Here is a 26,958-nt window from a genome sequence, read left to right on the forward strand (position 1 = left end):
TAAAATGCAATATGGCTCGTTTATGACTTTTGGTGAGAAACAATGTTTTGGTTACCTTTCTATCTTAACTGTTGTATAAAAAAATAGTGAATCTTATTATTATTTTACTGATGTGTGCAGCATCTTTTTACAATCTGCCTTCCAGTGCTTGGAATGAAATTGTATCCCGTCTAACGAATGCTTTCAGTGAGTCCTCCTCTATGTTGGCAAGACCAAGTGCGACTGGGTGATTGGTTTGCTAGTCATTTGTTATTTGTGCAGTGGCTATGCTGAGCTTCAAGTTGCAATCCATTTGAACACTCCTACACATTCCCTCCGAGTGACAGGATGGTGATGTGTCTCTACCAAAGGAGGTGCAAGGCTGCTCCTTCCGTCTGCTAGCCTGGCCTGTAGGTCACTCTTGAGCAGGTGTAGCACCTGTTTAGCATGTCCGTCTCTCCCCCCCCCCCCCCCCCCCCCGCAAATCAGTTATTTGAAGCCATGGGAGCAGGGGCTGTATGGTCGTATGAGCTGGTACATATCGCAACCACTGACTCCAGGCAGACAGTCTCTGACAAGCAGTGATAATGGCGGAGGTCACCCGTCTTGTAAAGACACTGCCTAGAGTGGCAATGGAAAACCACTTCTGTAGAAGCTGCAAAGATCAGTCCCAGTCAATAGACCATGACTGCCCATGTTACGACAGGGCACATAATGGTATGACTGTTTTCTCACCAATCTATTCCTGGCCTCCAATGCCAGAGTGAGGCTAAATGAAAATGAGAGAAATATCATATTCTGTCCACAATCCAATGGCCTGAATTTTTCAGGTGTTCCCCCACTCCCGGAATGTTGCCTTCCCGTTCTGCACCAAGATCCTCTCTCACACTCACTTCTTAACCAGTGCTGCTCCACAGGCTCCCTGTTTCCTAGCTTATTTCCCCTTCCTCATCATTTCATTGCTTGTTACCCAAGCAATCACTTGGGTTCCTCTGTTCCTTTCTGTCAGGTGTTTCTCTACCCCCCCCCCCATGTTACCTAGTTCCTCTCATCACTTTCCTTTTTACATAATCTGTAACTTTTTTCTGGTCTTCAATCATCACCCAGTCTCTTTCATTATCTCCTCTATCTGGATCCACCTATTGCTTGCCAGCTCCAGTCTTCACTATTCCCCTTCATTTCTTTATACTGACTATCTCAACTCAAGTTTCATTCCTGATATTCCATCTCAACTCTAAAGTAGACAATCCCTTGGACTCTGCGAATGGTGCTTCAGCCATTGTGTTGCTCCAGATGCTGCGTTTTGTTTATGATCCCAGCATCAGCCGTTTCTTGTATCTCTGGTTTGACAGCCAGCTAATTTTCCCACTTTCTAGTGTATATATGCCAGAAAAATACAGTCTCCAGTATATCATTCAGCTTGATCATTTTAAGTGAACATCTTAAGGCTTAAACTGTTTGCTACTGTAGTTTCTATTCCTTTGAGTGAATGTTAGGTTTAAGAATAAAGAAGGGCTTGCATTTCTGTAGGTTTACCAAACCTCACATTGTATTTTTTTAAAAAAGGCTGAAAAGTATGAACTATTACTGAGGTGCAGTAAATGTGGAAATGCAGCAGCCAATTTGTGCACAGCAAGTTTCCACATAAAACTTCCAGAAATATCAATGTGGTAATTATTGCATGGGGGAGGGAAATATTGTGGGGTATACAAAACAAATATGGAACAGTATAAATTTTAACTCCAATGAAGTGTGTATGGTTCTGTGATTTTTTTTGTACTTTTTGGACAGCAAATATTTAAAAGGCTGTGCAGATCACTGCATATTAGAGTTTAACCTTTGCATCTGAATTACTTTGTCTCTAGGGAACATCAAGGCATGATAAACAAATTTACAGTGACCCCTCGCCGTCGGTATCCTATCCATCAGCCCCAGTACTCAATACCTGGAACACTTCCAACTGTCCGATGGGATGGCTACCAAAAGAAAAATGTTTTGTCCTCTCGAAACTCTATCATGGTACATAGCCCAGTGACTATTAAAATTGCACGCCCTGATGCAAGTATAATTCCTTCACCTCTGTAAGTAATCCTGACAACTATTTTTCATGATCAAAAATTTCTATGGATTTGCCTGGTTTCTTAGAATGATATGAATGGGTGCAAAAATTAAGCTGTTAATGCATGAGTCGTACAAAATTGACTGGTTTGATTTTTGGTGTAAAACATTGCTAGTTGGTTACATTTCTAAAGTGATGCGAAAGTGGTAACTATTTAGATAAAATAGCACATTTTTTCATTAATGTGTATACAGCATTTTTCTTTACAATCTCTTCCATTGAATACCTTGAGTGAAATTGCAGTCCAAATATGGTTTACAAAGCTTGTTCATATGTTGAAATTTAGTCATAGAAACTACGTATTGTAAAGTTAGCAACATCCTGATAGTAGTTCTAAAGTTAACTGATTTTTTTTTTGCTTTTTCTGTGAAGCAGAATCTTGAATTTATCATTATTCTGATTGTTTGAAACATGACAAACTAACAAATTTGGGGTTGTTGTCTGCCATGGAGAGACTAAAGATCAAAAAGTTTATTGGTATGCACATAATAGATTAATCTAACCTGGACCCCCAACACCAGCTCACTCATGAAGAAGGCACAGCAGTGTTTACACTTTCCTAGGAGACTGAGGCGTTCAAGGCTCCCACTCCCATTCTAACAACTTTCTACAGGAGAACCATTGAGATTGCCCTGTCTGGCTGCATCATTGCAAGACATTGTACTGCAAGACCCTGCAGAGGGCGGTAAAAACCGCCAAGAGGATCATTGGAGTCTCCAATCCAACCCTCCCCCCCCCCCCTGCAAACGAAGGGTCCAAACATTGAGGATCCCTCCCACCCATCCCACAATATCTTTGATCCACTACTGTCAGGTAGGAGGTACAGAATCAGAACTAGGACTGTCAGACTGGGTAACAGCTTCTTCCCTCAGTCTGTGAGACTTCTGCATTCCCTGTCACTGCTAAGGTCTCATCACTAGCATTACTAGGACAACAAGCTGTTTACTGTTTACCTGTGCTGTGCACCACATGAGTTATATTTTATTAACTTAGTTTGCTTTATGTACTGTGTTTGATGTGTGGTTTGTGGGTGCACTGTGGTCCGGAGGAATGTTGTTTGTTTGTATAGTCGGATGACAATAAGCTTGATACTGAATTTGAGTAATAACTTAAACTTGCCCATTTTTCTTCAGTAATTTGGCATGTCAGTTTTAAATTCTTTCTTTGATTGTACTTCCATATTTTTCTCAATTTGTGGTTGTGCTACCTTGTGTCTGTAAAAGCAAATCAGAAGTTAAGAATTAAGATGCTTTCAGAACACACAAGGTCTGTAGGGAGAAAAATGACCAGAGTTTCAACTTGGTGATGATCAATCAGATCTGATGCTGTTTGTATATTAATACAGTTGCAAGAAGAAGTTTGTGAACCCTTTGCAATTACCTGGTTTTCTGCATTAATTACTCATAAAATGTGGCCTGATCTTCATCTATGTCTCAATAATAGACAAACCCAATCTGCTTAAACTAATAACACAAACAATTGTACTTTTAATGTCTTTATTGAACACATTGTTTAATCATTCACAGTTCAGGATGGAGAAAGTATATGAACACTTGAATTTAAAAACTGGTAGAACCTCCTTTAGCAGCAGTAACCTTCACCAAACATTTCCTGTAGCTGGTGATCAGACTTGCAAAATGGTGAGGAGGAATTTTAGAGCATTCCTCCATACAAAATTGTTTCAGTTCATCAATATGTCTGGGACACCTTGCATGAAAAGCCCTCTTCAGGTCATGCCACAGCATCTCAATTGGGGTTAAGGTATGGACTGTGACTTAGCCATTCCAAAACACAAATTTTCCTCTTTTTAAACAATTCTGTTGATTTACTCTTGTGTTTCAGATCAGTGTTTTGTTGTATCAGGTGATGGACCGATATTCTGACAATTTACTGTAAAATGTCTTGATGCAATTTTGAATTTGTTGTTCCCTTAACCACTGTAAGTTGTCCAAGCCCTGAGGCAGCAAATCAGCCCAAACCACGATGCTCCTTCCATCATGCTTCACAGTTGGGATGAGGTTTTGGTGTTGGTGTGCAGTGCCCTTTTGCCTCCAAACATAGCGATGTGTATTTCTGCCAAAAAGTTCAACTTTTGTCTCATCTGTCCTCAGAACATTGTCCCAGAAGCATTGTGGAGTGTCCAGCTGTTTTTTTTTACAAACTTAGATGTGCAACAATTCTTTTTGAGAGCAGAAATTTTCTCCATGGCATCCTTCCATAAACATCATTCTTTTTCAGTGTCTTTCTTATAGCAGACACATGAACAGAGACTTTAGCAAGTTCTAGAGATTTCTGCAAGTGTTTTGCTGTTGCCCTTGGTTTCTTTTTCACCTCCTTCAGCATTGAACATCAAGCTCTTGGTTTGATCTTTGCAGGATGCCCATTCCTAGTTAAGAGTAGCAACAGCACTGAATTTCCTCCATTTGTAGACAATTTCTCTTGCTATGTGGACTGATGAACACTCAGATCTTTAGAAATGTTTCTGTAGCCCTTTCCAGCTTCATGCATCTCTACAACTCTTCTAAGGTCATCTGAAAATTGTTTTGATTAATGCATGGTGTACATAAACAGATTTTTCTTGAGAAGAGCAGGCTCTGTCAGTAACCTGACTTTGTGCCTTTTTTTGTAGGGCAGGGTACCTCAACAATCCATACCTTCAATCTCATGTCATTGGTTGGAACACCTGACTCCAAATAGCTTTTGTGGAAGGCATTACCCCAGATGTTCACATACTTTTTTTACAATCTAGACTGATTGTTTAAATAGTGTACTCCGTATTGACGAGAAGTCGTACAAATGTTATTACTTTAGGCAAATTGTTTGTCTATAATTGTGATTTAGATGAAGATCAGACCACACTATGAGTAAATAATGCAGAAGACCAGGTAATTGCAAAGGCTTCACAAACTTTGTTTTGCAACTGTAGCTGATGCACCTCTGAAATTTTAGATTTTGGCTTTAACAGCAAAGTTGACAAAAAACATTGAGCAGAAAGAGCAATCTTTTAAAAAAAATCCAAGATTTAACTATGATGATGCTGAGATGCATCCCAGGATGCACTGGGACACGTGTTCATAGATGTAACCTGGGGCCAGCAGGTGTTTTGTGTACTTCAGCTTCAGAGGCACTCGCCCAGGTGACCCAGCCAAGGTTGACTCGGCCCTGGCTTGTGTCCCAGCAGCACTGGTTCACGGGTCACCTCTTGAACTATTGCTATCTGGGGGCTCACTCAGCATCCTTTGTGACAGTCCTGGTGGCTCTTTACTTTGTAGCCCTGTAATGCCGATGAGAGAGTAGGCTTTCTCTAAAATCTAAACTTTAACTATGACAATTTATTGTCCTGTGAAGCGAAGGTTTTCTGAAATCAGTGTTGTCCCACCAAAAAAAAACGAGCAATGATGCTCTCTTATGTATGTAATTAGGCCGGCTGGTGGCGCAGTGAGATCAGCGCTGGACTCCGGAGCGAAGGTTCCCGAGTTCGAATCTGGGTCGGGCCACTCCCGAGCACGCTTTCCATCCGTGGCGGGTTGAGGGTTGAGTGTTGAACTAGCCACTCGGCCTCGTAAAAAATACAAGGGTTGAGTCGGGGACGTTCATAGCGTGACCCGGTTAACCCTGACACCACGTGCCAGACAAGAACGGCTGAATGTCTGGTACGACATGCTTTAAAAAAAAAATGTATTTAAGTGATGAACTTGTTTTGCTGAATTGCTAAGTGTTGAATTTGTGCATGTTTTCACTATATGTAATGAGCTACAATACAGAGTTGCATCTTAATTTAAATAATCTGACTCCAGCAGGAGTAATATTAATAGATCTCTACAGTTTTTTAATATATTAATTATATGCATGCTGAGGTACATAGTACCCTGGGGGCAATTTTATATCTGGCTGGCTTTGGGAGTTGCATTTCAGCTTGTGAATGTGACTGTATTGTGGCCAAGATCGCTGTTATTGGTCTTCATTGTATGGACTTTGCAGCAGCTGCCATTGAGTAGTCAAGTGTAGGAAATCTTCCCAATAGCACCTTGCTCCTCCACCCATTTCTACTTGTGGAGAGGTAACATACCAGCTATCTTCTTCCTTTAAACAGATCCTCCATTTCAGCAAAGGATTTAAGGTAGAGGTTTTTGTAACTCATGGAATAAATCTGCTGTTAAGAAACCAGGAAGGATATTGGTATCATAGTTTTAGAAGCTGTTGCATTTAAGCAAATATATGTTAAAGCAGGGTGTTTAACTTATTGCAAATTGCTCCACCAGCAGTGCCTGATTTGGCCATTCTGTTATCTGAGTTGCACATTTTCTTCAGACGCAGCAAGAATGGGCAGGTTCAGGTAAAATTTCATTGGCCTGAAATGAAACAGTAGCATGGGCTATGTTCAGAAAAATTGTAAATAAATTCCTCTCTTGTTCCGGCCTTCTCATATAATAGGTGTTCTTAATGGATTGCTGTGTACAGTACATAGGGAAAAATAGTGCTATCACGAGTTTTCTTCGCATATAAGAAATTTATTTTATTGGTATAGCAATGAAGGAAAATAAAAAGCTGTAACTTAAGTCTTTTTTTGAAGCTGTGGAAGAGTTAAAAACTAAAATGAGATCAAGTATAATCTTTCATACTATTCGTTGTAGAAGAGGGGCAGCCAAATCTTGGTATTAAAGGTGTTAAGTTCCAAAAATGGATGAGACTAAACTACTTGGAGGCAGCTGCAGCAGCTAAGATGTGTGTTTTGTCGAAGTAGGAAATTTGACCAGGTAGCAGTAAAAAGTCAGATTTTTTTTTTAAAGTTTTGCTTTTTCTTTTATTCACCTACAAATCATGAATTCTTCCACCAGTGGACATAATAGTATTAACTTGGTGAACAATGGTTGGAGGATTGTTAGTCAATAGGCTAATCAAGTCACAACGTGGAGTGGCTTCATTCTTAAATTCTGATGAAGGGCTACACGTTGCACCGTGATTTGTCTTTTACCTTCTATGTATAACACTTGACCCCTTTTGTTTCTTTCAGATATACAAGTTCTGATTTGATCATGAAATATACCTGACACATGATATGTAAAGAGTATAAAATGGTTCAGTTTGTACTTTCCACTTTGGTAATAGTGGACATGTACTTTAATTTCCCAGATTAGACCAAATGATGTCCCCTGCTTCGTCTTCATTGGTTGATCCCTGCTCAAAAGCCACTGTGCTTAATGCTCTAAAGGAAAGTCGGAAGAGAATGGTGGAAGATGATGCTGAAAGATCTTTGATCTCTGAACATGAGAATAAACGCAGGTATGTAGTAGGTTAGTTTGAGTTGCAAATGGGGTCATGGAAAAGGGGTTTTGGAGTTCTGCCAGGAATCCTTGAGGCATGAGAGGAAGATAGATGAGGGGAGAGAAGGAAGTAGCGTTTTTCATCTGTGAAAGTAATGGATCAAATCTAGAACTGTAGTCTTCGTAATTTTCAGTTTTTCACATACCCATGCTGGTTCTTGACAGCTTTCTACTGTCCCAACCCCTTAAAAATATAAACATCTTGGCAGGCATGTCAGCTTGATAGGATATGAGATGACTGGAAATACTTCCGTAAGTTAATAATTGATTTAAATTTACCCAAAATATTATTTGATGATCTTAAAAAGTCCCTGATGGTCGCTGCAATTTTTGACTAAAGATTACCCTTGGGATGTCTGTTCTTTGAATTAAGCTTTGATTAAAAAGAATTAAGTTTAAATCAACAAATGACATTGCAGAAACAAAACCGGATGGCTCCTGAAATCGTGTGACAGTATTTTCTAACCATCCTGTCTAAAACAATTATCTTGTGCTGTTTGGTATTGTTTTGAAGTAAGATAATAATAACTGAGTGGAGAAAACAAAAATGGTGTATGAAAGTTGTTTTTAAATTCTATCTTTTGTAAATAAACTTGCTAATTCTGTGAGAAACTCAAACGAAACTTCCTGAAATCTGATGGACCAACTTTTTTCTTTTACTTGGGAGTTTGCCATGTCACTGACATACAGATAGCAATGGTGTAACTGGGGCCCATGGCATCTTCAAATGATTTGTCTCATTCTTGTGTCTTGCATTCCTGTGAACAAAATTCATTTCTACACTCTTAAATATTTAGCTGTCACCTTTAGTGACATGTGCATATACATGTTCTTAAAAAACTTGAAGAACGTCTTGTTCTTTCAGTATGTAATTCATCATATTTTTATAATAATCTGCATTCCATCATCTCTTCCTTTGCATTACATTGCTGCAAGCTTTGTCATTCTTTAAAATGTTTCTCTTTTGTTGTTTGTATTGGATTTGTCCACTTTGTTTCTGTTGTTAATCTGTGTCTCCCAATACTCCCATCATAACTTTCCAATCCTGTGGTATTGCTTTCCACCCAACCCCACCTCAGTACCCAATTTTCAGGTGATCGCATTGTCTTCAGTTTCAGGTGAAATTGTTGCAGGTAGGCATCTTATAATTTAGCTAAACAGTGGTCCTGGTTTAAGTTGCCTATTGATACTATAGTGTTTCAGTTTTGGAGGTTAATCTGATATGTTTAACAAAATTAGATTTTAGTTTTAACTTATGGCTGAATCTTCTTTTTGGCATCTTTAAGTTCCAATCATATCTTGTTAGTCTAACTTGTTGCTTTCTGTTTATGGTTTGCTTCCAGGCGCCATGACAGTAGTGGAAGTGGTCATTCTGCATTTGAACCCTTATTGGCCAATGGAGCTCCAGCTTCACTGGTTCCAAAGTAAGTCCATTTTGGGTAAACAGGCAGAGCTAGATATGAATAAACTGGGCCAAATAATTTCAATTTGGCCCTTTTCATCTTTGCATGAAATTTCAAAATAGTTGGGGATATTTGTGTGTGGCTTTTGTTTTCCTTTAATATTAAACTGTATTAATCTGAATATAAAATAATTTGTTCTATTCGTGTAACTTTTTATGAAGTCACAAATGTCAAAAAGCTTTGACATTGAAGTAACATTAATGATTCAACGTCAGTCTTTCTTTTGCTGTGCTCAGAACAGTTGTTCCATTGGCTTTTGACACCAGATTCATCTTTGATTCAAATAACAGAGGCTGTGATTGTGAACTCGCCTGCACAAACATTTGAAATAGCTGGAGTACACTTGTGTTTCTTGTTAATTATAATACAATTTTCTAAGCTGTTTTGAATGACTTTGAAGTAAGTCTTTTAATGTTTTTTGTTTTGATTTGTCAGGTAGTCAAACTTCATAGCATTTTCTTCATACCTGATTGCCATCCTAATTAAACACCTCAAACCAATGATACTAATACAAAGCATTTCTTAAGCTAATGTAGATGGTTTTCATGATCTGAGAGTGCGAGAGGGTTGTTTAGATTTGGGGCATCATCGTGAATTCACAGCACTGAATCTTAGAGTATTGTCATGTATCTCTTCCATATCCCATTGTTTTTATTCAGTTGCATTGCTCAAACCTCCTCTGATGGGTTTTTGGAGAGATTGAGGGAAAATCTGTTCTGACTGTTATTGTGTATTAACAAGTTTGAAGTCCAATGACTAGAACTTGCCCACATTAAGGTAAATGGCTAAAGTGATTTTATGGAAAGTTTGATAACTTCTCAATGTACTATGCTGTTTTGAAAAGTGATTTTTTTTTGGTATACAGTGGATTCCAGTTAATTGGGACACATCAGAACCAGTACATTTTGGCCCAGTAAAGCGCTGCCTCAATTAACCAGAGTTTCTAAGAAATAAAAAGGTATAAAAAGACAAACTACTGTTTAACTAACAAATTGCGAGTTTAATTGAGATCCCGAACAAACTAGAACACTACCAATATTACTACACCACTCTAAAACAGTGTATTAGTTCCTAATAGTTATCGACAGGATACCGCTTTGTTTTGATTGACTGTAAATTAATAAAATCAGTGCAGACACCTGGAGTAGATAATGGACTGCCTTCAAACAATGCAGTCGACAACCTCAACCTCCAAACTTCATTTGCATTGTAACATTCAAAATAAATTCAAATTCTTTGTTCCTAATTTGTTGAAGTAGTGAAATAATTTCATTATCCCTCCCAGATGTCTCAGGCATCTGAACTGTTTATTTGTCGACATCTATCAGTGACAAAAATTGCTGCTTTTTAAGTGCAAGTGTACACAACTGATGCTAATTAGAAATTGTTCAGCAATGGGCTGCTGCCCCAAGTAAGCGGCATAGTGTCCTAATAAACAAAAGGAATGCTGGCTTTTTTCTTGATTAGATTTTGGTCTTCAAGAATTGTCCCAAATAGTGGCTGCCCCGATTAACTGATGGGTCAATTAACCAGAATCCTCTTTGTTGACATGGATTTGTTGAGAGACCTTGTTTTTTCTTCATCTGTAAGAAAATCATTTAGTTTCTATTTTGGAATTAAATTGGAGTTGTATTCAAATATATTGATTTGTAGAAAATGTAAATTTCTTCCAAATTATCTTTAATTCTTGAGAATTTTGTAAAATCACACCTAATCAAATGGTGATCGTTCATTTTTAAGTGGCATTTTAAAATGAGAACATTTTTACAGTTGAGTAAGGTACCCCAGGTATTAAATGTTCTGGGCTGCTTTCAGCAAGGTAACAGTGTTCAATGAGGTTCAATGTATTGATCTGTCAGGGATTTCATGTAGCAGCTGAGATGCTAAAATAGCTTCTCTAATTCTGATTATTCACAAACAATCTATCTAGGCTTAAACAAGAAGAACGCAAACACGAGGAAATCTGCAGATGCTGGAATTTCAAGCAACACACATAAAAGTTGCTGTGAACGCAGCAGGCCAGGCAGCATCTCTAGGAAGAGGTACAGCTGACGTTTCAGGCCGAGAACCTTTGTCAGGGCTAACTGAAAGAAGAGCTCGTAAGAGATTTGGATCTCCCCCTCCCCCTCCCACTTTCAAATCTCTTACGAGCTCTTCTTTCAGTTCGTCCTGATGAAGGGTCTCGGCCGGAAATGTTGACTGTACCTCTTCCTAGAGATGCTGCCTGGCCTGCTGCGTTCACCAGCAACTTTTATATGTGTTGCTTAAACAAGAACAAACTGGAATTCCCTCACTGACTGGAACTATGCACAGCAAAATCCAGTATTTTCATAGACAGGGCAGGGCGTTGAAAGCTTAACAAAATTTGTCAACAGTGGAAGTAATGTATTTTAACATTCAATATTGGATATACTGAAATGAAAGCTCACAAATTTTTAAATTAAAAAAAAAAGACAGTGAGAGCTGAAAAGAGAAGTGTGCTTAGGATTTTTTAAATTTCACTTTTTGTTCTCCAGACCTGGAACACTAAAGAGAGGCACCAATTCCCAGTGCTCTGATGACCCCATTTCCAAACGGTCACGGACATCGTCCATTAGTTCACTGAATAGCATATGTGTTGGCAGGAAGCACAGTTCTGTTCGCAATCCCATTTTCAGTTCTTACAGTTCCACCCGAGGACAAATCCAGGTTGGTGTATTTTTAAATGGTTGATAGAATGTGGGTGTTTCTGAAAGACTAATATTTATTATGCATCCTTAATTTCCTTTAAAATGAATGTTTTGCTGGGCTATTTGAAAGGCACAATAGTCATGCAGTTTCAAGGGCATCAGTGTTGATATTTTTGCCTGTTTATTTGATATACTGAAATGTAAACTTTGCCTGGATTTTAATATCTCCCTGTATCATTGGTATGTATTTGCATTAATTTGTAGTTGCAGTGATACAATGTAGAATTCTTTTCAACCATAACTGCTGGTACAGTACACAGTAAAAACGAGACAACGTTTTTCAGGACCATGGTGCTACTTGAAACAATACAAAAATTACACTGAACTACATAAAACAACACAAAAACTACATTAGACTACAGACCTACCCAGGACTGCATAAAGTGCACAGAACAGTGCAGGCATTGCAATAAATAATAAACAAGACAATAGGCACACTAGGGGGCAACAGTAGGTTGGTGTCAGTCCAGGCTCTTGAGTATTGAGGAGTCAACCCCTTGACCAGGCTTGGGGGAAGAAACTGTTACATAGTCTGGTCGTGAGAGCCCGAATGCTTCAGTGCCTTTTGCCAGATAGCAGGAGGGAGAAGAGTTTGTATGATGGGTGCGTGGGGTCCTTCATACTGCTGTTTGCTTTACGGATGCAGCGTTTGGTGTAAATGTCTGTGATGGCGGGAAGAGAGACCCCGATGATCTTCTCAGCTGACCTCGCTATCCGCTTCGGGGTCTTGCGATCTGAGATGGTGCAATTTCCGAACCAGGCAGTGATACAGCTGCTCAAGATGCTCTCAATACAACCTCTTTCGAATGTGGTGAGGATGGGGGGTGGGAGATGGACTTTTCTCAGCCTTTACAGAAAGTAGAGATGCTGCTGGGCTTTCTTTGCTATGGAGTTGGTTTTGAGGGACCAGGTGAGATTCTCCACCAGGTGAACACCAAGAAATTTGGTTCTCTTAACGATCTCTACAGAGGAGTTGTAGGTTTAGTGGACTGTACTGTATATTACTGAGACTGGTGCTTTCATTTCTATTGTGTCTGTCATTAATGGCCAAGTTGAAAAATGGCTTTGAAACTGAATGACTGGTTTGTGTATGCTAGCCTATATAAATTAAAGCCTGCCACTTTAGTGAAACAGCAGGAACTGCTACATTATCAGCAACTACACAAAGTATATGTTAATGGTCGTCGACTGCTGTAGCCCATCTACTTCAATGTTTAATGTGTTAAGCATTGAAAGATGCTCTTTTTCGTACCATTGTAATGTGTGGTTATTTGAATTACTCTCACCTTCCTGTCAGTTTGTACCAATCTGGCCATTCTCCTTTGACCTCTTGTATTAACAAGGCATTTCCACCCACAGAACTGCAACTCACTATTTTTCTTTTGTACCTCCCACCATTCTCTGTAAACTCTAGAACTGTGAGTGAAAATCCAAGGAGATAGTTTCTGAGATACTCAAGCCTGCCATGAACAATCATTCCATGATCATAGTCACTGAGATCACATTTCTTCCCCGTTCTGTTGATTGGTCTGAACAGCAACTGAGCCCCTTGACCATGTCTGCATTCTTTTTTGTACTGAGTTGCTGTCACATGATTGGCTGATTAGATATTTGCATTAATGAGCAGGTGTACCCAATGAAGCAGTCACTGAGTATATGTCATGAATCAGGCTAAAGGGAAGGATCTTGGAGGGGTGGGGGGGTGCAAAGTATTGCTTGACACTATAAGAAGGGGCTTTCTTGATTTGTGAGTCACCATTTGTCTTTCAGATGAAACTACCAAAACCAAAGTAGCATCATATATTGTTGTGGAAGATGTATCTGAGTAATTACCTGTTGGCTAATTAGCATTCTTTTTTTTATTAATAATTTTTTATTGCAACATCAACAAATTACATTCAATACAACCAGTTGCCAATTACATTTTGACTGTTTAACCCAGCCACTCCCCAACCTTCATCATCATCCCCCCTCCACTTCTCTCTCCCCCCCATCCCTCTCCCCTCCACCAATCAACTGAATAGTAGTACATACACAGACAAAGCATTCCTATTTTAACAAAAGATCTTTTAAGTTAGATATCAAATTTGTCCATATTAAGATTGTGTTTGGTCATGCATCATTTACTCTTGATGAAAGTTCCAGGTAAGAAATGTCCAAAAAGCGCCGAAGCCAGTGAGTATTTGAAATATCATGGGGAGGTTTCCAACGCTGGACTACAATCTTCTTAGCTGCAGTCAGGCCTGCCAGCCAGAGTTTGCGTGTTTTTTCCGTAAGGGAAAGGTGGGAGTCATCATTTAGAAGATGTACAGCGGGGTCCATTGGTAATTGTACCCCTGTTAGTTCGGTAAGAGTACTGATAACCTTCCCCCGCAAACCAAAAACCCCTGGACATTCCCATACAACATGTATGAAAGAGCCAATGGCTCCATGGAAGCAAAATGAGCAATATGGGTCCAGAACCAGTCCCATTTGATGTCTAATTCTTGGTGTTAATATGCTCTATGACAAAATTTGAAGTGTATATACCAATGATTTGGGTTTTTCGAAGCATCGGCAGCATTATCCCAAATCGCATCCCAGTCTGAGTCTTGTCCCTATTCAGATATGTCCCTATCCCAAGCTTTCATTCCCAATGTGGGCATATAATTCCGGAAGTTTAATTTATCTTAGATATATGACACTATCTGTCTTGGAGCACTCTGTATCCAACTTAAAAAGGGATGGTCCTTTAAATCTGACCCCCAGGGAACGCCGTAGGCTTTACAAGCTGATCTTACTCGAAGGTAGAAGAAAAGAGAATGTTTATCAATATTTTATTGAGACATCAGTTCTTGAAAGCTAATTAGCATTCTTGAACACACCTCAAAAGTGGTTTGTTGATTGTAAGAAATCTTGCCTTACCACAAAACCTGTCTTCCCACAGGAACTTTCTTCGCTTAAGCACACTATATAAAATAATTCCCTTTCTCTTTCCCATTGATTCATCCCCTTTCCTCATGTTTACCAACACAAGCACTTAACAACTATGGTCAAATATTCTTTCTTTATTCTGTTAGCAGAATAGGAGTTTGTACTTTTTGTAAATTGGAATACAAATTCGTGCACTTTCAAAAGTAAGTTTAAAAATCTTTGCAAAGGTACTCAGATTAAATTTCTGTTTATTTTGTAGGGCTTGAGAAGCATTCTCTCTGCACGCAATACAACCCCACTCTCCAGCCCTGCTTCCTCACGATCTGAAACTCCTGAAAGATCAGGCAAAAAAATAAGGTAAGAGTGCAAGTTTAAAATAAGTATTCACTGAAACCTAATTAGTGATGCAGACACACCTCTGCAATCTTCACTGTTGATGAGTACTGCAAATTAACATAACTGAGAATAATCTGCATTATACAGATGAACCCATTGCCCTATGTTGCAATGTATTGAGGTGGTGAAGGGAGGAGGAAGCTGCCTTTCTTAGAAAATGGTCCTTGTTATTTTTACTTGTGAAGTTGTCACCTGCATATGCGTCAAGAAATGCGAGTTGGGAAAATTTTGTTTATTTAGGTTTTTTATATGGACAAATTCCTTAAGGTTTTATTAACTTAATTTTTTGGGTTGTGCTTTGTGGATTCTTTCTGGATAAAATTCTGTTACTCACGTGACTTTAAAGTGCTGGTCATGTGTCTTGCACTTTCTGAAGCTGTATAACTGAACTGAATGTAAAAAAAATTAGTTTTCGTTAACTTGTGGTCAGAGCCAGGGTATCGTTATTATTCATAATTAATCACCTGAGACTGTAGTGCTGGGTCTTGGGTCATAATCTTTGCAATATTAGCTGTAACTTAACCATGATGAGTTATGTGCAAGTCAAATTACCTGATAGTTACGCGCTTGATTTTTTTTGTACAATTTTATGATCTTGTTATAATTGAAAAGTTAGCAAATGTGGGAATTCTGAAATAAAACCAGAAAAATGCTGGAAAACTGAATTGCATCTCAGGAGTGCGAAACAAGAGTTAATGTCTCCTGTCATTGACATCAGGTCCTATCCTGATGAAAGGTCATTGACCTAAAACATTAATTTTTTTTTGAACAAGTTACTACGTGACAGGTTGTTTCTAGCATTTTGTTCTTATTCCATAGGATATCAAGTTTATAGATGTTTCAAAGTTTGATATCTGACCAGAGTGAGATTCGAGCATTTGTCTGCTAGTCAATGTCATAATGATGATAAACTCTTCTGTTATCCTTTTAAAGTCCGTCAAGCATGTTTTAGTAAGTTTTCTTCTTTTCAGTCAATGAGTGTATCATGTAAATCTGCTATAAAGCAGATCACAGGGTTGATTCACAAACAAGAAAAAAATCTGCAGATTGCTGGAAATCTAAGCTACACACACAAAATGTTGGAGAAACTCAGCAAACCAGGCAGCATCTATGGGGAAGAGTCAATGGTCCTGATGAAGGGTCCCGGCCCAAAACGTTGACCGTACTGTATTCCATAGATGCTACCTGGCCTGCTGAGTTCCTCCAGCATTTTGCGTGTGTCACAGGGTTGATTCTTTGCTGACCTGGTTAATCTCAATCGTGTCAATCTATATTGCTCTCTCTGGGGAGAGAAATTCTATCACTATTCCTGCAAAAAAATAATTAACCAATGCTCCCAGATGCCAAACATCCAAATGGGTATGTATGCGGGCAAATTTCAGGTTCATTCATATATTCTGCTCGTAATATATTCGCAGAAATTAAGAAAAAATAATTAAGTTTGAAACAAGGGAGTGGGTGTAGGCACCCTTTTAAACAACAGACTTACACAGTAGAACAATTAAGCATATTTTGCTTGCATGAGGATATTGCTTTAAAAGTAGAATGTTTATCCACAGGGAGGAAGAAGTACAGAGATCAAATGCCTCTACCCCAGTTCGAGTGGACAGGCCAGAAAAAGACCAGTCTATTGAAGAAGGTAAGAAGGAAGTGGAGTACCATTTTAAGTTATGAACACTTCTATGTATTGTATTGCAATTTATTGTGAGTTTCAGTATATGTCAAGGGAAGGTTGTCAGCAAAAAATCTTGATTGAAATATTGGAAAGCAACTAATTAACCATGTATAAAACCTTTCTAAGACTTTTATAATGCAACATTTTAATATAATTAGTCATGCAAACTCTATATAATCAGCACAGTGGCTTTCAGTTTCCAGTTTTGCATTAAACTATTCTGAAGAAAAGAAGTTTATTAGTTCAGTAAAATGTTATTGTTTTCAGCTTCACCTGAAATTTACATTGTTAATGATAGAGGCTGGATTAGGTTTACTGGAAAGGTTGGCTTGGATTTGGATTGGCTTTTGACTGCCAAATTTGAGACTGCAGAGGCTGGGCTAGGCTTGACATCAAGCTTCCAAAAGCCTTTCCACTATCTCTGAGGTAAAGTGCAGAAACTCCACTTAGCTGAATGAGTGTAACCACTGAGCAGTCACCAACTCCACTGGTACAGTGTGGTTGCAAGAGATGTCGTCTACAAAACACATTGCAGTTAATCACCTAGGCTACTCTATCGGCAGCTTTCATTATCACAGACTTCATCAGGAAAGCTTGCCTTCAAGTTGAACTCCATTTTGACTAAGAAATATTGTCAATCCCATGCAACTGGATCTAAATCCTTTACCAGAACGATTGAGTCTGTTCCAAGCTCAGTATCTTTTATGCAGAGATGCTAGTCAGCCCCACATCACGTAAAAGGATAAAGTTAAGAATTTTCCAGTTTCTTTGGTAAACTTGACAATACATTTTCATTTACCGCTTTTCTGTTAGTTAAACCATGGATCTAAACTTGATGTCTATATCTATGGACACTCCATGTATTAATCCTCAAATCTGGAGGTGAATGGGTTTATTCACTTGAAAAGTTGGTGTGGAAACCACAAACCACTTTTTGAAGTGGATTAACCTCATTGCTTTCACTTCCCATTAGACTTTCTGGCTGGCTCCATTTGCTCTCTGTAACTTGTAGACACTCCCTCCAGTGTCCGAGCAAGCTTCTTCCATCTCTTCATGGATGCGATGTAACCTTGACTTGAAGGCTTATCTAAGTGATCTTGAATTGTCTTGAATAAACTAATTGGATAGCAATTTATTGGTAAGGATACACATCTCATGTGAACAGATTGATTGGAGTGACAGGATATATATAAGTAAAAGCATAGTTGCTGTGGCAAAGTCTGAACACCAAGGAAAAATCAAGGGTAGGAAAGGAAGTGCTTGGAGGAATAGCAAAGTTGGTTAGAAGTATTGACCATGTGTCTTCAGACTCATGGGATATACCATAAGGAATGGATGAATGTGCCATTGTGGCAACTGCACATAACCAGTTTACATTTCTGTAAGAAATGGTGAATTAAAAGTAAACCTGAGGGTCATTTACGCAGAATCTTGTTGAAATGAGAGTTCAGTAGCAAGACTCAAGTAATGCTATCTCAACTGAGAGAGAGGTTGAGTTACATCTAACAGTTAGGTTAAGAAACAAAGACGGGGTTTGCATCGAAAAGGAATTGAGCAGTGGTTGAAAATACTTGGGGGGGAGAGAAACATTTAAGGGATTCACATCATTGACAAGCACTGATTTTTGAATACGTCTGAGCTCTGCTGAAAGTAGCACTGTAACGACAGCAGTGACTAAATGCCAGAAACTGAATGCAAATTTGCCATGTTTGCTGCTGACAATGGGTCAATTGCCAGGACAATGGGATTTAAAAAGATTCTCCAGGGATTGTAGAGTGAACTAAAAGGTGTTAATTGGCAGATGTGATTTAATTAAATATAGACAAATATTTAACATAAATAAATGGCTTGTCGATTCTATGAATCATATTGCAGTAATTAGATATGCAACGAAAGGACTTTGTAACTTTGACTATCATTTTGGATCTGGAATACAGGAATAACTAAAAGAAGGTTCAGTTCCAGGAAGCAATAACAGTAATACAACTCAAAGGAAAGGCTAATCAAATTTTCAGTAGTGTTTATTATATGTGCTCAAATTGGAAATGTGAGAGTGTGTCCTTGGCTGTGTCTTTTATCTTCTCTCTTTTAGTGATTTCTTTCCCCGAAGTAAGTTATTGTGTTCCACCATCATTTTCAGTAAATGGATCAAAATTTATGTAGAGTAAAAGAAAGAAACATCTTTATCCGCAGAAGTGCCAGTGATTCGATGTGCCACCAAAGGCTGCCAAAAGTTCTGCTGCTCATATTTTTTTTAAAGTCGTTTTATCTGTCCCTTTTTGGGGCCTCTGATTACAAGGGAGGCTTTGGCATATCCCCCAGAGTCCATTTTAAACTTTTGTTGCTTTGTTTTAAAGCCTGCATAAAAACAGCTGTAGTCTATCAAAATAAGACTTCTATTAGTAACGGCAGTACTACCCTGGAGAAATGGATTTGGTTTTCTGTTATCCAACTAAATAGAGCCACAAGCTTAATTTTCCAGTCAAATTTATCTTTTTGATTGTGATTGGTAGGTGGTGCTAAGTGTGGCTTGGGTTTGTAAAGTACTGTTGCTTTTCTCCTGGAGTACTTCAGTAACAATATATAGAAAATGTTGCAGTCAGATTCTGGATTATGCTTTTATTGCAGTAAAACTTTTTTTCTTTTAGAAACAGTAACTCCGTCGTCAAAATGTTCACCTTCAACAGTAGATTCTTCTCCCTTGGAAGGTGATGTGAAGCGAAAACGGAAGATTCCTCTTCTGCCAAAACGGAAGGGAGATCAACTTACAATGGTAGAGTATCGTACTGCACATTTCTTGTGCTAATTGGAGTTAAGTGAGATAAAACAGTTCTTAGAACCAAAAATATTTTGAGCAGGTGTGGTGCTGGAGTTGACTTGCATGTAGTTATTTCAGTCAGCTGCAATTAGAAATAACAAGTGCATTATCATTTCTGCTCTTTAGTTATTTATCATGAGCAGCTGAAAAGAGCATGTGTTGATGTTGAGTGAGATTATGATTGTAGTTATAAATTGTAACAAATACTTGCTCAATATGTATAGAAACATTTACAGATAAATTAAGAATGGTTTTTAAAATATCAACATAACTCCAACTTTATCTCATCATTGCTTCAAACAGGCAAGGTATATTGTTCTTCTAAAATGTAATTACTCAACTTCAAGAGTAGTTCCCTGAATATATTACAGAGAATAGGGAAATACAATGTATGATATTTTGTATTACCCTTGTAGGTTCAGTATTGTTTTCTGAACAGCTGGTTAGTAGAAGGTTAAATTTTCTGCTCCTATTCCTTCAAAATCTAGTTATCTGTGTAGTTTGTGTATTTCTGCAAATAAATGTCACAGTTAAATGTCTTAAAAGGTTATATAATATATTAATTATATTTATTTATGAGGAATAATTGTTCTCCAGGCACTTTGGAGTTTTATTTATTTTCTTCGGGGATATAGGTGTCATTAATACTGCCACCATTTTTTTGCCATCTTCAATTGCCCTTAAAATATGGTGGTGAGCTACCAGCTTAAACCTGTGCAATCTTTTGGGTGAAATGCACCCCCTTTAAGGCTGAGCAATTAGTTACCTGATGGGATCTCGTAAATGATGTAGGAATGATAGATTTTCAAGTTGAGGCTTGTGAGAGAAACCTGCAGGTGGTTCTTGCATTTGGTGTTCTTGGATTCAGGTAGACCTTTTGAGCAGACAGATGGGATAGATGCAGGTTTAGGCCACTTGCCCCCTATATGCTTGTTCCACTATTTAGCAAGATCGTTCTAAAGCTTTTATCTCTGTAGTGGCCTCAATTTCCTTTATATAAAACAACTATTGTTCTATTATTTTGAATGTATTTAGAGGCTGAGCATCAACCGCCCTCATAACAAAAGAACTCCAAAAATTTACTCGCTCACGTGGAGAAAATTTCTTCTTTGCACTGTTTTTGAATGATTAACAGTATTTTGAAACACTGCCTCCCTGATTCTAGACTCGAACCTATAAAAATAACTGCGTTAAACCAGTAAAGTCCTAGAGGAGTTTTTGTGCATTTCTGGATGATTACCTCTCACAAGTTTGAGATTACAGTTCATATTTACTTAATCTCTACATTTAATTCCCTTAAAAACATGAGTGAAGCAGACAATAATGTAGTTTGCTGTTAAATTGACATATTGTTGTACTAAGGAATACAGTGTAAATGTCACTGAAGAAACAGTACATTATTTACTGCTATATTTCTTAAACTTGAGATTATTTAATTTGAATGGAAATTATTCTGAAGACATGAGATTTGAACTCGTGGTCTGGATTCTTAGCCCAAATTTCTAGGTTACAGTCTACTCTGCTACTTTTAACCATACACAGAATTACTTTTAAGTTTTTTGCATTAATGTTGTAGCAAATTTTGAGAAAGCAAGTCCATTAATGAACAAATGAGGCAGATGACTAGTGGTTGTGGGATAATTATTGGGAGAACTTTCTTTTCCATTTATACTGTGTGTGTTGTTGGATAATTTGCATTCAGTTTAATGGATTTACCTGTTGTTGTAATATCTCTTCAACATATAGAATTCCAGAACTATCCCTATCCCTCTGTACAACCCAGGAATATCAGTGTAATTTATTTGCTGCAGTCTAGGACTAGGCAATGAACCCATAGTTCTCTGATATCATAATGTTTTCAACTGGGATTATAAGATGGCATTCAAGTGCCTGCTTCGAAATGAAAGAGTTTTAGCATAATTTTTATGTCATGTACGTAAATTGGTTTTCTTTCAAATTCTTGAGAAAGTAAATTAATGAAAGATTATCCTGCTAATTGAAACTTTGCTTTAGCATCCTCTGATAGAAATTGGGTACACAATTACTGCAGAAGACATGGACTCTGAAAAGAAAGCACGTCTTGACAGGATTAAAAAGGTGTTGCAGGAGAAAGAAGGTAAGGCAATATATTACTGGCGAAGAGCATCTTTATATGTTTTGTACAGTAAGGTAAGTAAATTGTTCAAATGTATTATCCTGTGACTTAGTTCTTCCTAATTTTCGTGTTATGATCAAGATATGCTATGTGTCACTACTTGCATAAGAAACAACCATTAGTGGCTGTTTGTGAAATTCTCTGTGGTTTCAGCTGTTTTGCTAAGTGAAATACTTCAGTTTTAGATTTTTATCAAAAGTATTATAATTTGGCTTTACTCACATTTTCAGATCTCTTAATGATAAAACTTGCAAATATCTAAATTACTCATTTAAAGTTACTTTGTGTATCCTGAGGTAAAGTTGAATGGAGGATAGCAGCTCAGCCAGTCATTCTCTGGATAAGCCTGTTTGCGAAAAGCAAAGGCCTTTCTATCTGTGGATAATGAGATAGCCTCGGGGCTCAAAATACTTTTAAAGTTAATATTTCCTATAATTGAATATAACTAATAATTTTGATGCAGAAACAGTACAACCACCATCCTTTAAAATAAATCTAACTGTGTAGCATTTCCTTTGTCACACAATAAAATTCATAAACTTTTAAAAATGTTACTAAGACTGCTTTTTGGTATTAACAGAGCCTTCAAAGCCATTGGAGCCTGCGATGACAGTGCCCTCAGTGTCAACATTTACTACCCCAGCAGTGGAAAGCTCTGCCAACTCAACTCCCATTTCCACTTCCATTTCTGCCGTAGTCTCAAACCCCTTGCTGGACAGTTTGAAGATGATGCAGGGCCACACCAACTCTCCCACTTCAGGTGTGTACTAACGGGCACGTGCTAACTGGTCAAAGCTACTTTGCCTTCAGTCAAAGTTAAGGGTTAGCATTGAAAATTTAAATACCAACAGAGTAGTCCAGGATACATCAGATATATTGAGCCAGTTGTGAGTAGAGATTTTTATCTTCTCTCCGGAATTATTTAGCTAAGCTCATGAATGTGCAGGTAATACTGTTTGTTTCTTGTGTGCTAGGTTGCAAAGTAGAATTAGTTTGTATAGTCATGCACATTTCTAATAGGCATGTGGCATAAAAGTGTCTCTAACTTGGCATTGGTGATATGGCAAACCTCTTTGTGCATTTGACTGTAATAAACCAGAGCTGATCTTGAAGCTGTCATTGGTTGTTATATAAGGGAACAATTCTAATCTCACCACCTAAATCAATTGTCACTATGTATAGCTGTCATCTGAGCAATCTTGTAACATCTTCCTCCTATATTTATTGAGCCTTGTTTTCACTCTCTGTTAAAGAATCTGGTTTATTTGAGGTGTTTTTCCTAATTATGTTTTTCTGCTTACTAGCTTGGATCCAGTCATGACTTAATGACATGTCATTGCAAGTGTATTTACTCTCTCAAAATGGGATTCTTTTCCATGTTGATCAAAACAACTTCTGGTCCTTGTGGGGATTAAAAGAACTTGCCTTCAAAATAGTTAATTTACTCTTCCTATCTTGCAAAATACACTTAATATGGTTGTAAATGCGAGATTGAAGGGACAGATTGAAGTTCGCAGACAGTAATCAATGTTAAAATGGGTGCATGAGAGCAGAGACGTTGGTATGTGTGCCCTTAATACTTTGAAAAGTCTATTAAAGAGGCATACGTAGTCCTTGGTTCTTTTTTTAAAAAAAGTTGCATCTAAGACTACAACAATTTGGAAAGGATGCCAGATTTTTGTGAAACCATAATTAGAGCTCATCTGGAATGTTGTCTGCAGTATATCTGAAGGGCAATGCTTGGAAAGTGTCCCAACAAGATTTACAAGAATTCTAGTAGTAATGGGTAAATATGCATTGTGTGGAGGTAGGAGAAAATCGAATTGCATTCATTGCAGAGAGGGGGTAAATGATATTTGAAATGTGTTCAAAATCATGAAGGGTTTTGATTGGCTAATTTGGGTGAAGTAGTTCCCAGTGACGATGGTATAAATGGAATTAAGCTAGCAGAATCTAGGTGAGTTTTTGTGAAGTAGTGTTGGAAACAGATTTTGAAAAGATATAATGTTGTAAGGTACCCTCTATTATTTGATAATGTTGGAAGCAGTTTTAAATGTCACTTGGTGCATTGGTGGTGGAGGGCTGGATATTGAGTTCATCGTTGAGGTGAATAACAATTACTGCTTTCAACTTCAATTTTGATGGTTCACAGTCTTGAAGACCTCATGTATTCAAGTTAATTTTAGGATGCTCAAAATAATCAATTTGCTATTACTGCAAATCAATTGTCTTTGATACAAATTTGTTATAAAATCTGCATTTCAGAAGCAGTTGAAATTTGAACTAGAAACCTTTTAAATATCACTGATCTTGGGTGGAAAACCAATTGGATCAATACTTGTAACTGACATGGAACCAGGTCTTTAAATCTAGCAATAGTGCACATTGAGAATGAAAGATTGCAAAGCATTTTTTTTGTTTGTAGTTTTGAATTTTTTGATATCCTCTGACTTTGTATGGAGTAACCAAATTTTCTTCTTTAGCAGATTCCGTTAATGGAGTGAATACGAGTAACATGGTTAAAGCTTCAGAAGCTTCCACAAAATCTTCCAAGAATGAATTATCGCTTTCATCTCCAATTCCTGCTCCAACAACTTCTGCCGTAACAGTGACAGCTGATATTCCAGGATTTAAGGCAGCTGACGTTTTGAAATTCACAAGTTCCTCCATTATCCCATCATCTTTAACACCAGTCAATAACCCTGCTCCCAAAGCTATCACCACCACCACCAATTCATGCCAGGTTTCTGTTCTGGTTAGTGCACAAGAAACTAAACTTAGCAAAGGGCCTGAAGTGAGTGTGACTGCATGTACTGGCCATTCTTCAACTCCAAGCACAAGTTTTACCCTGTCGAGCACAGTGACTGCAATCCCAACAGAGATTAGCACCACGGTTTCTTCATCTGTGAGTGTACCCGAGTTTAAGCCAGTATTTGGTCCGCCAATGACACAGCAGAGCACCGTTACACCAGCAACGTTGAGTTCAGGAATGCCACTTAGTACACCTGTAAGCTTGGTAGCACCTGTACCATTGAGCTCTGCCTCCTCGATCACTCCATTCAAACCAGTGTTTGGAAACTCAGTGACAGATACAACTACTGCCACCACTACAGCTGCACCTTTTAATTTTGGTCAGTCAGTTCAAGCAGTGTTTAAAGAAGCTCCTCCTCCCACAACTTCTACAAAATCAAATTCGCCTCTGTTCCAATTTGGGGCCACCACTGCAATAACAAGTTCAAGCATTGATTCAGAAGTGAAGTGCTCAAAAGCTACAGTTAGTTTTGGATTAAATGAAACTGTTTCTTCAAATCCGAATGTAGCTTCCACTTTAAGCAACAACCTATCAAGCCAGCAGCAATTTCAGTTTGGTTCAAACCCAACAACAACAACAACTACTACTACTACTGCTGCACCAAGCACTGTGTTCCAGTTTGGAAAGACCTCTGCAGATGCCACTGCAACATCAGCCAGCTTGTCCATTCCTGTCTTTGGTCAGCCAAATGCAGTTACAAGCCAGGCATCAACAAGCACTGCAGCTACTTCGAATATATTTGGGAATTTTACTCCTTCGGTGTCAACACCTTCAACCACATCAACCACTTCAAGTGCTCCACTCCCACTTGCGTTTGGAAACTCAGGAAAGACATCCCTATTTGGTAATACCACAAGTGCACCACCTTTTGGGGCCCTGACAGCTCAGCTTAACTTTGGAGGCACAAGCAGTCAGTCATTGTTTGGAGCTAATGCCACAGCAGCTCAACAAGCGCCAAGTAAAGCCCCTGCCTTTGGCAGTTCTGGTGCTCCCTTCAACTTCGGAGCTACACCCACAAAAGCAGCATTTCAGAGCACCACCTCACAGTCTGCATTTGCAACTCCAAGCCAGCCACCATTTGGGGCTGTTACAGCTCAGACTGCATTTGGATCAACTTCTAAGCAATCTATTTTTGGTGGAGGCACAGTAGGTTTTTCATTCGGTACAACCACCACTTCCACTGCTGCTCCAATGTTCAGCGCTACGAAGAGTTCAGGTAGTAGTACAACTGGTTCAATATTTGGCTCTACACAAGGTTTTGGTTCTTCAAGCCAGCCAGCCAAAACAACCAGTGGTTTCAATGTTGCAGCATCAAATCCAACTATAGCTACAGCTGGCTTCTTGAGTGGATTTTGTGCTTCAAACCCTTCTGTTCCGTTTGCTACTTCTACCCCGACGTCATCATCATCTCAAAATATGTTTGGGTCCTCATTGACTAACCAAGGGACACAGAACCAGAGTAATCCACAGTTCAACTTTGGAGCTGCAAATACAGTTGAAAATAAGTCTACTTTTGGAGGTGAGTGTACCTTCACACCTATCCTTCTGCCACGTTAATAGTGAGTTATTTTGCACAGGTGTAATAATCCCTCTTGAGGGGTGTTTCCATAAACTAGAGACCTTGAAACTGAAAGAAAGAAAATAAAGATTTGCTTTATTTGTCACGTGCATGGAAACACAGTGAAATGCATTGTTTTTATGTCAGCGACCAATTCAGTCTGAGACTTGTGCTCGAAGCAGCCCATAAGTGTTGCCGTGCTCCTGGCAGCAGCATAACAACTTATTGACCCTAACTTGTCCATCTTTGGAATGTAGGAGGAAAACCTAAAGGAAGCCCACACAGTCACAGGGTGAACGTAAAAATTCCTTACAGACAGCAGTGGGAGTTCAACCCCCAATCAGTGATTGCTGGTGCTGAAAAAAGGTTTACATTCACCGCTAGGCTGCTGTGCTACCCACAGCTGTAGGCTGACTTTTGCCATTTGCTTCCCCTACTTCAGCTCAATTGGTAGCCTTGGTATTCAACAAGGAATGAGGCCTAAGCTACTGCAGAATTTCCTCAGATCTGTTACAATTGGAAAGAAAGAAGATCAGAGGTAGGCCCTGGGCACCAAATCTTAGGGGTTTGCAAGTGGAAAAGAACTGGTACTGCCATTCACAGCAGAAGGAATAAGGTGAGGATGGAGCTTTATGATCATTGGGGTGATTTGGCATGGATGTGTTCAAGAGAGGGTTATGGTATTGTAGAAAAGGAAATTGGCGCGAATATTAAGATCAGGAGTGGAGTGGGGGTTAGAATGAAAATCCTGTCAGTTGATTGGGGTTGAGTGTGCTGAGGCCCTCACCAATGCATGATGACCTTAAGACTATAAGATACAGAAGTAGAGTTAGGCCATTTGGCCCATTGAGTCTGCTCTGCCATTTTATTATGGCTGATCCAGTTTTTCTCTCAGCCTCAATCTCCTGCTTTCTCCCAGTATCCCTTCATGTCCTGACCAATCAAGAATCTATCAACCTCTGCCTAAAATAGACATGGACTTGGCCTTCACAGCTATCTGAATTCCACAGATTCACC

The 26,958-nt window shown here is 38.7% G+C and overlaps 1 protein-coding gene across 5 annotated transcripts in view; it reads left to right on the forward strand.

Moving 5' to 3' along the window:
* The window catches only part of pom121 (POM121 transmembrane nucleoporin), a 66,111-nt gene that overhangs the window by 3,563 nt on the left and 35,590 nt on the right, over positions 1 to 26,958 (forward strand). For 3 of the 5 annotated variants that reach the window (XM_072243248.1, XM_072243250.1, XM_072243251.1), the window contains exons 2-11: positions 1,845 to 2,060; positions 7,232 to 7,381; positions 8,766 to 8,846; positions 11,402 to 11,573; positions 14,787 to 14,884; positions 16,483 to 16,562; positions 19,247 to 19,371; positions 21,430 to 21,532; positions 22,152 to 22,331; positions 24,055 to 25,902. In XM_072243248.1, coding sequence (XP_072099349.1) covers positions 1,845 to 2,060; positions 7,232 to 7,381; positions 8,766 to 8,846; positions 11,402 to 11,573; positions 14,787 to 14,884; positions 16,483 to 16,562; positions 19,247 to 19,371; positions 21,430 to 21,532; positions 22,152 to 22,331; positions 24,055 to 25,902 — 3,053 coding nt within the window. Of the gene's footprint in view, positions 1 to 1,844; positions 2,061 to 7,231; positions 7,382 to 8,765; positions 8,847 to 11,401; positions 11,574 to 14,786; positions 14,885 to 16,482; positions 16,563 to 19,246; positions 19,372 to 21,429; positions 21,533 to 22,151; positions 22,332 to 24,054; positions 25,903 to 26,383; positions 26,545 to 26,958 lie in introns of those variants that run through there. The other 2 variants (XM_072243253.1, XM_072243249.1) reach the window with 2 other exon arrangements.

The sequence above is a fragment of the Mobula birostris genome, chromosome 25 (assembly GCF_030028105.1).
Source record: "Mobula birostris isolate sMobBir1 chromosome 25, sMobBir1.hap1, whole genome shotgun sequence".
NCBI classification, from domain to species: domain Eukaryota; kingdom Metazoa; phylum Chordata; class Chondrichthyes; order Myliobatiformes; family Myliobatidae; genus Mobula; species Mobula birostris.